Source organism: Leopardus geoffroyi, chromosome A2 (genome assembly GCF_018350155.1).
Source record: "Leopardus geoffroyi isolate Oge1 chromosome A2, O.geoffroyi_Oge1_pat1.0, whole genome shotgun sequence".
In the NCBI taxonomy this organism is placed as follows: domain Eukaryota; kingdom Metazoa; phylum Chordata; class Mammalia; order Carnivora; family Felidae; genus Leopardus; species Leopardus geoffroyi.
The window spans coordinates 115,413,481-115,429,765 of NC_059331.1; the positions used below are offsets into that span (position 1 = coordinate 115,413,481).

General features: G+C 33.5%; 1 protein-coding gene across 4 annotated transcripts in view; it reads right to left on the minus strand.

Moving 5' to 3' along the window:
* Positions 1-1,881: 1,881 nt before the first annotated feature.
* The window catches only part of FAM126A (family with sequence similarity 126 member A), a 108,119-nt gene continuing 93,715 nt past the window's right edge, over positions 1,882-16,285 (minus strand). For 2 of the 4 annotated variants that reach the window (XM_045495067.1, XM_045495066.1), the window contains 2 exons: positions 7,531-7,826; positions 6,558-6,737 (listed from right to left, as the gene is read on the minus strand). In XM_045495067.1, the coding sequence (XP_045351023.1) occupies positions 7,558-7,826 (269 nt within the window). In that variant the 3' untranslated portion in view covers positions 6,558-6,737; positions 7,531-7,557. Of the gene's footprint in view, positions 6,738-7,530; positions 7,827-16,285 lie in introns of all 4 variants that reach the window. The other 2 variants (XM_045495065.1, XM_045495064.1) reach the window with 1 other exon arrangement.

A 16,285-nucleotide genomic window follows, 5' to 3' on the forward strand; every position in this document is an offset into this window, starting at 1 on the left:
TACATACAAAACACCCATATTAAATGTTCCACACACTTCTTATGAAAATGGGATCATACACACACACACACACACACACACACACATATGTATGATATATATGTATGACATGATTTTTTCAGGGAACATTATATAATACAATCTTTCTGAATCAGCACATACAGATCTGCATTGTTTTTAACAGCTACATTATATTCCACTATATGCAAGTACCAATATTTATCGAGTTCTCTATTATTGGTCATTTAGTTGTTTTGTTTTGTTTTGTTTTTGCTATTATAAGCAATGCTGCAATGAATACCTTTACACATTTGTGCTAAAATTTCTGTAGAATATAAGGACTGGAATAGACACAGAAGAGTAGAATTGCTAGGTGGGAGGGTGTATGTATTTTGAAGTTGGATAGATCCTGCTGAATTGCTCAATGACTTAGTTGTATCAATTTACACTCCTGTGGTAAATTAGCCGAAGATTGTTTTCCCCACACCTATACCAATACCAGTGTCAATCTCTCTCATTTTTATCTGACACATAAAAAAAAAATGACAAAATCTTAATTTGCATTTTACCATGTTTTTAACATCAGAATAATCAGCACTTGGTTTACCACCGAAACACAATTATCTAAAGTTTTACAAAACATATCACAATTTATTTTTGGATAACTTTTATTTTTATGTTAAAAATTAACTCTCACCTGTAAGACAGATGGGATGAATGAATTTCAAATATATGTCCACTATGTAGTATTTACTTAGTACCTCCTTTTACCAAGTAATACAAAAGGAAAGTGAGAGTCATAGAGCTGTGTTCAAGCCCTAGCTTTCCCACCCAGCAGCTACGTGACCTTGGGCAAGTCACCTGCCCTTTAGAGAGCTTCAGTTTCCTCTTTTGTAAAATGGGGATTCTACTCATTTTGTAGAATTGGTTTGAGGATGAAATGAGATTATAATTTTAATTATATATATTAGCTATTACCACTGCCACAATAACAATGCACGGGAAATTAGCAAATGACTAGAATTGTTTGTAAAGGCCTTTCCTAACAATTACAAAATAATTATATCAGTATTACCAAAGTCAGATTCTTTGAGATCAGCCAACGATTTATTGGGATTACTAAAGTCACTAGAAGAATATATATTTCATAGGGCTAATATACTGCTTACAACATCACTGTTGTGCTTCTCTCCAAATACTTTCCTAATAGTAGTTCAGGAAACATTTCCCAAATTACATAGTTCCTTAGCTAAAATGGAATTAGCCAAATATACAATCAAATCAACTACACACCAGGAATTTCTTTTCAAGTTTCTAAGACAGTCTTGTTTCTAAGCACACACAATAAAGCAATTCAAGTAATGCCATAGAGATTTCCTAGAGCCAATAAATGAAATTTAAAAATTTTACAGTAGTATAATATATTGGAAACTCCATCCTTCATTCTTTCCCAAAACTAATCCCAACCTAACTCACACATTCCTTAAATGGCTCAATACCCACTATGCAAAAAGTCCTATGTTCAGAACTAGGGGCATAAAACCTCTGTACTCAAGAGATAAAGACTCATATTAAAGATAAAAGGGCAAAGTTTTATTATCTATATTTGCCTGTGCTTCTGGTTTGATAAATAATGAGTCAATGGCACATGACCTACGGAGCTCATTTTCTCTTGGATGGACACCAATGAACTTACTTCCTATCCTTGGGCTGTGTAAAACATACAGCTGGAAATGAGATGTCATTGTCCTATGGCTTACTCCCAAAAGTTCTCAATGGCTCAACTCACCTAAGTCTTCCTCCTTTAACTTTCTTCCTCTACATCATGACTTTTGCAAAAATTTATGATGATTTTTAATGAGTAAAATGATCTGGAAAACATATTTTTTCAGTTTTTATTTCAATAAAACAAGAGGCAACACTGCTGTATAAAGTACTGCATAAGGACATTTACACAAATATACAAAACTTCAAAAAACTAAACTCCAGTTTATTTCCATAGCCTTAAAAATGTAGGGAGCACATAAAAATATGCAAAGTCATAGTTTATTCTTTAGGAATGTAAACTCCTGGAATACAATTAGAAACAAGTATATTTACTATGAAAAGATTAGTATCACTACAGGATTAGAAATAAAGATAAACAGTACACAAAAAACCCTACATAAGAGAAAGCAAAGGTATGCAAAATAAGATCTTGAGTTTACTAAAAGAAACTTCATATTAAGACACAGGTACTCTAGATCTCTACTATAAAAAAACACAAAAACATCTTCCAAAATGTTCACTGCTAGTCTTTTTAGATATGCACAAGTTACAAAATACAGAGGATAACATATTTATGTTCTCTGATAAAGAATTTAACAATATTAAACATAAATGTGAATAACTCAAGTACTGAGTATAATTTTACTAAGCAACTAATCTAAAAATATAAATTTCATGCTAAGTAAAGGACTAGAGAGTTTATATTTTTTATCCAAAGACTGGGAAGACACTATTATACATTTATTTCTATCTACAATGCTTAACTTAAGTGCCCATCAAATTATTCTTCTTTTTAATGGCTTTTTAAGAAACATTTTTTGTTACATTATTTATGATATAGATTTCCTTGATGTGCTTCCCTTTAACAAAGTGTAAATTTATTGTGCCTATAGAGTCAAATGTTAAACAGTCTTATTTTAAATATCTATTTAAAATTATGTCTCAGGGTACAATTTTTTTTCTCTATAATTTAAATGTAAAGGTTTTAACATTGTAATTTGAGTCTTCCAAAATAGGCAAAATCCCTTAAAACTGGTATCATTTTTATCTATTTTGGTTTAAAAAACATATTTCCCTTTAACTTTTTGTTTTGTTTACTAAGCAGTTGCTTCATAATTGAAAAGGGCAACAAAATACTGCTTTTTCAAAACAAACTTTGTCATCATTTAAGGACTGAGAATTTCTACCCTTCAAATCTACAGAGCTGCCTCAAAAAGTTCCATGGTGGAGTACAAGGGGTTCCAGGGTGCTCACCTGTCCTAGGTCCTCTGGGGACACTCCCTTGAACTTGATTCCAAAGGCAAGTCCCTACTCAATTCCAAAGGCAAATGCTGGGACCTACCTTCACTAGAATACCCCAGGTAGTTGAGTACTTGAAGAGTGAGAGGTTGGGTAATTTTAAGACTCCCTAATGGTTTAAAATGTGGAATGGAACTATAATTTTTGTTCAGATCCTTTGAACTATGGGGTGCAATTTCCCATTTGGGGGAGAATCCTTTTTGTGATAAAGATATAGAGGAGATCTGTGACCAAATGGTTACATTAGCATCTTTGTGAAAAAATGACCTAAAAAAGTCACCCCAACTTTAAAATCTGGAAAGCTGAGTAAGAGGGATAATTGTAATTGTTACCATAGTTAGCATTTATCCAATATTTATACTTGCTATAAAAATTTTCAAATGTATAACCCTTATTTGAAATAGTATCAAAGGTGCTATAAAATAATTTTACTGTCAACATAACTTCCAGGAAATCAACTCGTGCAAATTACTTGAAACAAAAATTCAGAACCACTCCACTAAGTAAGCCTTCAGAGTTCTTTAAAGAATATACACATGAAGATTTGTGGTGCATTGTATAAAACGGTGGTACCTCTTTCATACTTAAAATGGTAGGCGTCTACAGCTCTGATTCCATTTATAGTTAATATGAAACATATAAAATGTTATAATTTTATTGTAAAAATAAATGAAAATCATTAAAAATTTAGAAGTAAGGATCTAATAAGTGTCATAGACACTATTAAAAATTTATAAGCTATTAAAAACAATGAAGATTATAATATTTAGTATCTAACATATTTGATCTAGTGTTGTGAGACCACTGAAAATTCCAAATATTAGGTAGATAATTTGTACTTTTGATACTCTCTTTTTAAACTTTAATGCACATAAAAATCACTTAAGGATCTTGTTAAAAGGCAGATTATGATTCAGTAGATTAAAAGTGGCTCTGAAATTCTACATCTTTAACAAGATGCCTAGTGATGCCAATGCTACTTACTGGTCCTCAGACTGTAGGAGTAGCAATGATCTAGAATAATACCAAAATGAGGTTCCATTACAGCAGTTGATCATTAAAATCTGATCTCTCATTTCTGCCAGCTGTTTCCTCAGATTTATTCTACAATGTTTCCTAAGCACTTGACTTGCTTAAAAGGCCAATCTTCTAAAATTAGTTCTTAAGACTATTAATATTGTTAGTAGCTATATGCCTGAGGGAATTTTTTTGTTAAAGAATTAGAAAAAGACAAAAGGAAATTCACAGTGACATTTTACAAATATTTTAAATTGTACACAGGATTCCTGTTAAATTAATACAATATCAAGTTTCACGGTCTAGTCTTACCTTTTTTTTTTCTTTTTTTTTTTTTTTAACTACAGTTTATGGCAATAGATCTTATTCCATTTCTATTAGTGGAACTAAAAAACTCAAATTCACTTCTAATAAAAGCCATATTCTATTCAAGATTAACGAATGAAAACTAGTTCATGCTTTTTGAAGATTTAAATTTAAAATGGTAGCCAAAGCAGTTATGATCAAAACTGCATTCATAGCATATGCTTTAGCACTCTTTAGGACATACAAATTTTTCACATTTGAGCTCTGCATAAGCAGGCACAAAAGGAAAACTAACATTTTCTGTGCAACTACAGCTAGGGACTGTGAATAAGGAAACCACTGTGCATTAATAGTGAAGGAGACAAAGAGGGGACAGACAGGCCTTCCCTCCCAGTCAATTTACCCTTATCCTCAGCCCTGCTTTCTTTCTCTCCCTCTGAATTATTAGTTACGTACACTTGATTTACAGGGAGCCTTGACCACAGCTAAAAGGACGAGCACTAGCAAATACCACATTTTACATCTATCTAGAGGTCACACAGTTCTCTACAGCTACATACAAGTTTGTTTTGCTTCTGCCATATTGCCTTTTTTATTTTTATTTTTTGGTTGGGGGCAACTACATTGATTATTCTTTCTACCATGACAAGAACATTTAAACTAGGCCCGTTCACAAACAAATTATTTAACTTCTTTCATATTTTACAATTCTAAATTTAAGAGCACAAACATAAATAAACCTAAATTAATTACATAAATGTCCTTTGTCCATATTTCATTATGCTTTCTTTCATGACATTTTATAGATGAAAAATTTACCTAATTTCCTTCATTTGCTGACAAACAATTCAATATTATATGGTTGACACCGGTGTCTTGAGAGCTGTGTTGCACGATTTACGATGATTTCCAGGAAGACTTCAATGATATGTACTTTGAATTCTAGGAAACCAAACTACCTAGGATTTCCAAAGTCAAGCAGCAGGGTAAGTCAGCTTCATGGCTGATTACATTTTAGGAATTGAAAGAGATTTTCACCTGCTAAATCCAGATCAAGTACTTCAAAACAACACATCTACTGGCAATCTGATTTTTTATATAAAAATGTTCCAAAGATAACAACAGAAATCCCTCTACCCTTCCCCTGGAATTACATAATAGTCTAGGTACTGAGTTACGAGGCTTTTTCCAGTGCTTTATATAAATGATTCCACTAATCTTAAGGACAATCTGATTACAAACATTTTTATCAGGCACTTTTCATACACATCATTTTTGTTTTTTTAACATGCCTGATTTTCAGACTGCCCTGTTGTGCAGTCAGCTACAGAATCCCTGGAGTTGCACCCTCTGCCTCCTTTCAAAAACAGCTCCCATGCATGAGATTCCCTTTTACGCTGAAGGCCAAACATACAACTACCAAAATAGGAGTTATTAAAAAGTAAGAACTCACAACCTCACGAGATGTCCCCAATTTGATCAGACAACTTGCCAAAATGTATTTTGACACTGACCATCTTAGACCATAGAAACAAATAAGAAAGAAAAAAAAAGACTCAAATCAAGGGGGGAAAATACACCCAAGAAATAACAGAACCACGTTTGACCTTATTACAACCTACACATTATTCCCTTCATAAGGTCAAGGTAGCCTCTGGAATTTAAGACACAAGGGCTCCTGCCTGGGACAGGGATGAAAGATGCTGGGTGCTTTCATAAAGAAGCAGAGTCATATTTCTAGATTCACTAGTTAGGTGGGAAAACTATTACAAATTAATCTGTAGACAAGGTAATGCTGATACTAGGAGGTCTCTGCTGACCTGATGGATGCTTGACTGGAAGTTCAGTCCTTTCAGAAACGTAAATAAGCTTTTCTTCTTGGAGACTACAAGCAGAAAACCTATTGGCATCTGTCCCAGGCCCACAGCCAACAGCAGATGATGGGTTATGTGGGACTGTGACACCACTGACTTGTTCAAAGGATTTACTGAATACAGTTGCAGCTGTCTTAGCCAAACCATGGCTACAAGGTTTAGGCAGAGATTGGCTGGTAGTTAATGTCAGTCTCTTCAAAGAGAGAAGCTCAAGATTCTCACTTTGGGCTCTCTGAGTTTGTTTTCGGGCAAAGTGGTCTTTGCAAGACTCCCCTGTGGTTTCTTTTTCTTTTCCTCCAGTTTTGCTTCCTCCTGACCGTCTCTGAGTCTTTCCTACACTTGTCTTGGTACTAGAATTGTTACTACTGTTTGATAAACCCGATTGGCTAGTACTAGACGCAGCCCGGGAATAAAATCCCTCGTCAACTTCAGATATCTCCATGAGTTCTTCTTGACCTGTTAATTCTGTATTTCCTAAACAAAGAAATAATAAAGATTAATTAATATTAAGTATCTTAAATAATTCTTATTTCATGATTAATACCAAATCAATGATACTTTAAACTTTAGCATAATTACATAAAATAACCCATTATAGACCAAAATTAAAGGATAAATTGAAACATTGTATAAAATGTAAAAAATAGTTCATTGTAACTAAATAAGAGTAATTTAGAGTGTATTAAACAAAAAGCATGCCATAACACCCCCCGCCCCCCATATTTTAAGAAAGATTTCTCTTCCAGTTCATGCAAAAGATCACAAACAATTAAGGAAAATATCACACAGTAAAACTAGGGGTAAAGTCTCCCCAAGTAGCAAAGCAATATAAAATCGAAGCTCTTACCAAGGAACTTTAAAAAAATGGTATTAAGATATTTTAAAGATTTTTTTAAAGGTTGCATTCTACATTCTAGATTATTTTACAAAGATGAAAAAAATAGACCCTAAGTATCACAAGTTCAAACTTGTTAAAATTCTATATACATTATCCTTCAAATCAAAGATGTTAAAAATATAAAGATAAAATATAATTTTAGATCTCAAAATATAAGCAGAAAATTACTGTGGAAGTAATCTTCTGCCTTAGTTTTTATAACAGTTTATTCAGAGAAAATATAGGTACAACCATTCCAAAGAGCATTAGATCATTGAGAAATTGTGGTGCATAATTCATGCATTTTGATTATTAGATGACATGCAAAATTTCTGTGACTGTGCAACTGTTGCTTAAGACATGCAGCAGTGGCCCTGTGCCATGAGATACCTTGGAGGGCAGCTAGAAAGTGCTCTGCTAAAACTGCACTCTGCCAGGTGAGTTTATTCCATCCTCCATCATTTTTCTTACAGATTTTTGCCTCCTGATCTCTGGCAAGCCTTTGCTCTCAGTTCTAGGATCTGTGGCTGTTTCCTGCACACCCTGTATATGCTGAGCATCAATCTCTCCTAGTGTTCTGCCTTTTTCCCCATTCCCGGTTCTCTCTCCGGCCACATTTGTGACACTAATCTCAGGAATGACAAGGATGCCCAATTCACTGGTATCATTACTGTTGTCAGGTTGCTCTAGAATTGAAGATGATAAGACAAAATGATGGCTGAAAACAAAACAAACTAAAAATGCAAAACAAGAAAAACAAAAGATCCAAAACAAAAATTGGACAACTGAATGTTATGAATTAAGCCAAATATCTGCACTGTAGAAATTTCCATAATTTTCGTTACTTTGACAGCACTGGAAACAGCAGGGTCATGTTCTTTAATTTTAAATGACAATGAAAAAACTCACGGAGCATCAACTCATGTTCTGCATTTTTTCACACACACATTTGACACGGACCATGAAACAGAAATTTTTTTGTAAATCAAAATAGAATTTCTATTGTTTAAAGATAGTATTGTAACCACTGGAACTTAGGTCAAGCCCTGGGCAAATGTTCCAGGATGTACAGCCAAAACTCTGGCTCTTGTCAACATTAGGAACCAAGACACCTAGGAATTCCCCTTGTACATTTAAAATTCTATTTTTTTAATTAAATTACAATGAGGCTGACTTAATAAACTACAAAATTGGGAAAATGATTATTCACTCATAATATCAAGGTTACTAATGCTGCAAGTCAGTTTTTATCTCACACACCAATCATTGTGTGTATTAGTAAATATTAATGCAGCTATAATACAATTAAATATTCTATTCCTTCAGATTTGTACTCATACCATAAATTTAGGCCAGCCTGTAACAGTTCATTACTAAGCTGGAGAAAAATAAAAATGGATTGGAAAAACAACTTGGCTGTTGGTCCTTTATTCTGAAAATAGCCATTGTAATCAAAACAAAGGAATGGAACTCCTAACCAGCTAAAACTTGTAAACATTTTATTCTGTGTCTTAAATCACAAAGCATGGCTTTATTTAAAGTTGCCAAAGAAATATCTGTAATAAATGGAAAAAAATAACATAAATATATCTACCATGGGTCATAATGAAAATTAAAGTTCAAAACAACACAAGACTATGTAAAACAGTACATACTCTTAAAAAAACGTGGAACACAAATCTGTTTGAGAGATACTACCTACTACTTTCAAATGTTCCTCATGATAGGATTATTAAGCTCCCATTCATGGTGCTAAAGCATGTGAAACAATAATAGGTAGTAAAAGAATGGAGGCCAGAGCCACATACTCTTAAGGGTCTCAAACTTTGCTACACACTGGTATCACCTGGGAGTCTTTAAGAACTACTCCTACCAGGCTCTCAAGCTAGACATTTTGATTTAATTAGTATGAGGTATGACCTAGACATTGGGATTTTTAAAAGGTCCTAGTGACTAGTGTGCAGCAAAGTTTGAGAACCAATGCTCTATTCTAACAAATTCTTTCAAATTTTGAAAACTTAAAGCAAAAGTTATTATGAATGTCCTAGGTACTTCATACCCAGCAGCAATACGCACTTCAGGAGGTCCTTGAAGCTTCATGTTACCCTGGGCTGGGGGGCCAATGTGCTGGTATAATAATTTCCCATTTACTTAGAGCTTCACAAAGCTCTGACTAGAGGTTCTCTAAATGAAATGTTTATTTCCTAAACAGGCCAAAGCATGTTAGTGAAGTAGTTTTACCTCAATGAGATCAAAAAATTCCAACAGAGCCTATTTCCCCTGGCTAATAGCTATCTTCAAAGTAAAGGCAAGTAAAAATCTGAGGTAAATGCCAGAAGCCACTGCAACTGAGAGTAAAATCATCATGGCGCTGTTGGGTGACAGGCAAGACCTGTCCATTTATGTTATAGAAGCTTTTTCACAAAAGATCTATTAAAGGGACTATCTAGTCCAAAAAAATTATGAACTGTAGAAATATCCAGACATAGCAAAGCCCATGAATACTAAAATTTAACAAATTTTAAAAGATATTCATTGGTGGCCTAACAGAATAAAAAACAACACAACTTACATTTGAACGGCAGTAAACAGTTTTTTTTAGAGAATTTGGGTATATTATTCAATTATATTCTCTCCCATCTACAGACAAGGAAACTGAAGTTCAGAAAGAGTTAACTATTCAGCGGGTGAGCTAAACAGCAAAATCTTTTGACTCCAAATGTCAATTCTAACATACTATAGTCTAACTCTAACATATTATAGTCTAACTCTTCAATTCATTCAAAATCAATTTGAGTTAAATTCTCAGGAAAGTTACAGAATAAAGATAACTACATAACTCCAACATTTGCTACATGATTTTGCTCTCTATTTTTTCTCCAGTTTCTTCCCCCACATGTGACCCAATCCCCCTGCACACGCTTTCTTACCAGTCTTGCTATTCCCTAGACCTGGAATGCTCTTCCCCACATAGCTACTTCCATGGCTCATCTCCTTACTTCTTTCAGGTCTTTTCTCAAAAATCTCCTTCTCAGTGAAACCTTCCCTGATCATCCCATCAAGTTTCAATGTCCCCCATATTTCATACACTCTCTTCTCTACTTTGTTTATTCTCAGCACTTAATCACTCTCTAATACAATTATTTATTTATCATGTCCCACGAGGGCAGGGACTTTCGTCCGGTCACTCCTGCATACCTTGTACCTGAGAAAGTAGCTTGCATATAGTTGGTGCCCAATTAACATTTGCTTGATAAATTAAATGAATGTCCTGTTACATGGTGATATTATTAAAAACAAAAAAGGTGAAAAATCACGGAGAAGACATGACAAAGGTAAACTAGGAAAGTGTTACCTGACTACATAAAAAGAAAAAAATAATATACAGCTTATGCTAATAAGAATTTTTAGATGGCAGAGAAAAGCAAAGTCTCTTTTGGAAAAGTGAAGTAGCTGCTTCTAAATGCAGGTTTAGTAAAATGCTTAATAATGTCCAAAATATACATTTTTTAAATTTACAGTTCATAATAAATCATATTATGCTCTAGATAAAATAGCAAAGGAGAAGAAGTTAATCTTTCTTTAAGAAAATTAGAGAGGAGATGTTTTAAGGGAATAATGGTATTAGAAAATAGAACATAATGTTTGAAACCCCAGAATCTAATGTTAAATCTATGCAAAAAGGGGCATGGTTGTTCTATGCCTATAAAAAACAATACTTACATTTGACTTCAAATAATTTGAAAAGTTCAAAAAAGATCCAAAGAGAAACGTCTCAAAGAATAGTTTATTTGTATAACCTCTACAAACAGGTAAACTTCTCTCCACATGCAGAAATAAGGAGAGTTAAAGAATACTTTAAAAGACATTTCCAAATTGGTTCTCAAAGGCACTCAAATCATTTTTCCCTATAAAATTTCTTCCAGATTTGAGAAAAAAAAAAAGGTAAAACAAGTTGCAAATATCATTAAAACTGATCACGAAAAGTTGTGATTTCCCTCATATGTAATCTTATAATCCCAAATATCTATCCCATTACATCACTCATGAAGCTCCTTATCCTAGCTATAGCTTTTTTTTTTTTTTTTTATGGCTTCCCTATTTACTAAAAGTGACAACTTAAATAAAGGAATATCATTTATCCATAGACTCTACACAGCTTTGTACTAAGACTACTTTGTAAGTCAAAAGGAATCTGGTTATGACCCAAGGCACTTACAGTGTTTTATAGATATGTGTGAAAATAATAAAATAAGCCAAAGCTTTAAAAATTAACCTATCCTTTAAACATCTGCATCATGCCATTTTGACATTATGAAAAGTATTTTTGAGTAAGCTCTTAAATAAAGTGATATACATTCCTTTGCAATTTATAAGATATAAATATTTTAAATGTCATAATATATTTGAACAGCTTCATACCTTTTAATCCAGTCAGTTTATGTTTATAATTTATCCTATTCAGTAGAAGAAAAGTGCTATCTATAGTCATTAAGCTATTCATTGCAGTGTTATCTATAATAGCAAAAAGTTAGAAACAAATTATTTAACACATTAAGGAAATGGTTGAATAAATGATGGAATATCAAGTCAATGTGGTATTATGTAGCCATTAAAACAACTGGACTTACTAGGAGAACTTAGGAAAATGCTTGACAACATTAAATGAACAAAAGCAAAACATCAAAAATTTTAAATAGAGCACAACTATGAAAAATACATATACATATGCAAAAATCTATAAAATGATAATTCTCTAAGAATTGGGATTATAAGTGAATATCCTTCTACTCAGTTTACTATCATGTTGTTACAGTGTTTTTCAAAAAAAGAAGGAATGAATTGCTCAGTCTATATTATAAATTTCTTTATCATTCATTCATTCACTTATGCATTCAACTACTATGTATTGAGCACCTATTATATGCCAGACAATGTTTTAGATGCTGGGGATACAATGGCCAACCAAAGACCCTGCCCTCCCAGAGCCTACACTACAGTATGGGAATTAAGGAAACAACAGATTTTTAGATGGAAAACACAGTGAAGAAAATAAGCATAATGGGAAAGAGTAAAGGAGGATGGTAGGGGAGAAAGTCTACTTACGATGAATGGTCTGGGGAGACCTCTTTGAGAAAGGGATATTTGAGATGTGATCTGAATGATGAAAAGTCACTGTCTACATAATGATGTGGAAGAAGGCAGTTCAAGCTGGCACTTTCTTCTCATCTTTCAAACCTCAGCTCAAATATCTCAAATTACTAGTATGAACCTCCTAAGACAGAAATGGCTTAGTGTGTTGAAGAATTAGAAAGTAAGATGAGTCTGGTCTTCACTTCAGGTCAAAGTGATAGGCAAGATATCATATCACCTATGCCAAAGTGTAGACCTTGTATTTTGTTCTGATTGCAATGGGCAGCCATTGACAGGTACACAGATAAACTGTGTGTATTTTATTAGCATTTCTTATCAACAGAAGTCATACTTATGTAACACAAAATATTGAGTATGAAGCGTGCCCTGGGTTAGAAAAAAAGCACTGTAACAATCTATAGCCTGGGCCAGTAATTTGCAAGGCAGATTAGAAGAAATCAAAGCTGCCATAGAAACACGGAATAAGGACCCTGCAGTTAATGAGCTGCAATCTGAGTAAAGACATCAACAAACATTAAGACTTAGAAATATGGGTCCTGAAGCCAGAAGTAGATGTTCCAGATAAAAAAGAGCAGTCTGGGGCACCAAGAAAAACACAGTATGGACTAGAATGATTTATTTTTTTAATTAAAAAAAAATTTAATGTTTATTTATTTTTGAGAGAGAGACAGACAGAAACAGAGCATGAGCAGGGAAGGGCACAGACAGAAGGAGACACAAAATTGGAAGCAGGCTCCAGGCTCTGAGCTGTCAGCACGGAGCCTAATGCCGGGCTTGAATTCATGAGCCATGAGATCATGACCTGAGCTGAAGTTGGATGCTTAACTGACTGAGCCACCCAGGTGCCCCTAGAATGATTTATTTATAAACATACTGCTTAGGAGCTATTCCCTGTTTCCCTTGATATCAGTCAAGTCTTTAGCTTTTGTTGCGTATATAGGAAATGATACAATTCTTCTTACTGAGGCGGATACAGTCATTCTCAGTAATTTCTTTTGTTGTCCTTATTAAGTCTCAGGTTTAAAAAAAATCTCTTTGAGATGTGCAACATATGGATGCTGCCAGAACAGGTGAATCCTTCATGATGATAAAAAATCCTCATGACCAGACATACCAAAACCAGGTAAGCAACATGTATTACAAAACTATCTATAAAAGCTTTTTTCTTCTTCTGTGTGCAATGTGTAACAAATGCTCCTAAAAGTGTGATGGTTGGGGAGCAGGGGCGGGGGGGGATGGTTAAATCCTTAACCATAGCAAGAACTCTTCCTTAATGGAAGGCCCCTTAACAAAAAATGTAGAACACAATAATTTACAAATAAGTGTTTTTGCCTCATTAAGACCAATAATTTTGAAATATTTTGCTACCCTGTGTAGAAAAGCATTTTTATTTTATTTTCCCTAGAAATAGACTAAGATTTTTTTTTGTTTTCTTCTAAAGTTGGCTAAGCCAGGATATCTGAGGCTTTTCTCTTTCAACCTAATGTTTATTTATATGTGTCAATTGTACAACATGATATTTTAGCTCTGGCTAATCTGTCCTTTTTCTTGTGATCATCTAATATTTCCTAATATTTTATTTTGTCCTCCATGACCATAAAGATTCATACCAAGAGTGCCAGTTAAAATTCATGCAGAGCTAATTTTGGTTAGAAAGAAATGCTTATTTTTGGTCCAAATGTTTTATCATCTATATCAGGAAAGGAAAATTTATTCCTCAAATAGTATTTTAGAATCTGAAAATAATGGAGCATCTCAAAATGATTCTAAAAACATTTCAACCTTTTTATAAAACTGCCAGATCATTTTTTCTAATTTCCTTAACAAGTAAGGCAACTTTTAAAATAAATACATAAGCATTATACATTTCTATCTACAGGTGTGAAATTCCAATAACCAATTCTTAAGAGTTTGCTATGTTTGGGGGCGCCTGGGTGGCGCAGTCGGTTAAGCGACCGACTTCGACTCAGGTCATGATCTCATGGTCCGTGAGTTCGAGCCCCGCGTCGGGCTCTGTGCTGACCGCTCAGAGCCTGGAGCCTGTTTCCGATTCTGTGTCTCCCTCTCTCTCTGCCCCTCCCCTGTTCATGCTCTGTCTCTCTCTGTCTCAAAAATAAATAAACGTTTAAAAAAAAAAAAAGACATGACATTCATAATGTCATAATATAGGAAGAGTCTACCTTAAATGTTTGGAAATATTTACAAATAATTATTTTCTAAAATATTTAACTGAAATACACTTCTTATAATTAGACTTGTTCAACAGTTAGATATTTAGTGATAATCAAATTAATAATAATTTCTGTATCAATAAATTATTTTCCAACATGAACTGCATCTTTTTATTGTTCTTTTTCTTTTCTCATCTAATATGTTAGTACTAAACCACTAGAACAAATTAAAACAAATCACACTTTTCATCATTTTTGAAAAGTATAATCACAGATCTCTTTGAATTTTGCTATAATCATTTAAATTTATTTAAATATCCCTTAAATAGAAACTTAATGCTAAAAATGTGATCAAACTGCTATAACAACATGAAACTTCACTTTTTTAGACTTAATCTATGTAAACTGTATTTTATTTTATTTTTCACTTAAACATTTCATATAATTTCTTAAGTACCCTAAAATCCTCAGTGTACTTATTTTATATTATTAAGTTGAAGACTTAAATATATATGTAGTTCTTTTTTTTAGTTCTTTTTCACTACTTAAAACTTTGTATTGTTGACTAAATCAAAGTCATGAAATACAATGTTATAAAAGGACCTAATTTATAAATACTGTTCTTATTATTGATACCTACCTGGGAAAACAGTTGTAACAACAAATAAATGAGAAATACAAATTCAATCTATTCTATTTTCATGTTAATTTGGGATTAAGTGAGACAACAGGTATTAAAACAACCTTCTAAAAATCCCAGACTGTAACAGTAATATAAATGTCAGATTAGGATACTATACTTCAGGGCTGCAAAAATTACCAAAAAAAAAAAAATCATTAAGTTGGTTGTTACTATTATATAACACATGTATACTTTTTTTTTTTTTTTTCAACGTTTTATTTATTTTTGGGACAGAGAGAGACAGAGCATGAACGGGGGAGGGGCAGAGAGAGAGGGAGACACAGAATCGGAAACAGGCTCCAGGCTCTGAGCCATCAGCCCAGAGCCCGATGCGGGGCTCGAACTCACGAACCGCGAGATCGTGACCTGGCTGAAGACGGACGCTTAACCGACTGCGCCACCCAGGCGCCCCCATGTATACTTTTGTGTCTGATACTTACTCACACTAAATGTTTATCTCAAATTGAGAAAATCCAAACTATAAGTTTCAAAAAACATCATTTTATGGAAAAACTCAAATACAGGACCATGCGAATAGCAAGCTAGCTAATAAAAACTTATCAAGAATACAATTATGGTGTAGCTAATGAAACAAATTAAATAGTCCTTAATGAGTTAACAATCGGCTTTTATGTAATGCTTTGAATCATACCAAATGTTTTTCACTTACTTGCCTCATTATCTCACAAATAAATGCACAAGTAGAAACAATGGTGGGCAGTAATAAAGAATTGGGATTTCACTAGATAAGCCTTTTTATTAGATAATCAGTTGGCAAAAATTATAAGCACTCATTATTTGCAACCATAACTTAATTAGGGGACTTTTCTAGAACAAAGAAGTGATATTTTAACAAGTGTTTTAAAAGAACAGATAAAAGTTGGTTACCTTCTTCCAAGTATAGATATATATTTTTTTAAGTGGAAGAAGAATGAGTCATAATGGTTGGTGGGGGTGGGGGGCGCGGGGAGCAGACAAAAAAACAGCAATTAAATTTGTTCTGGAAGAGGAGAGGGAATGGAAAAAGTACAAGGAAATAAATAAGTACAGATTGTATAATAGAAACTTAAAGTGGTGGAAAATCATTCAGGGATTTAAGAAAAAGGTCTATTAATAGCTGAAATGGTAGATGATGAAG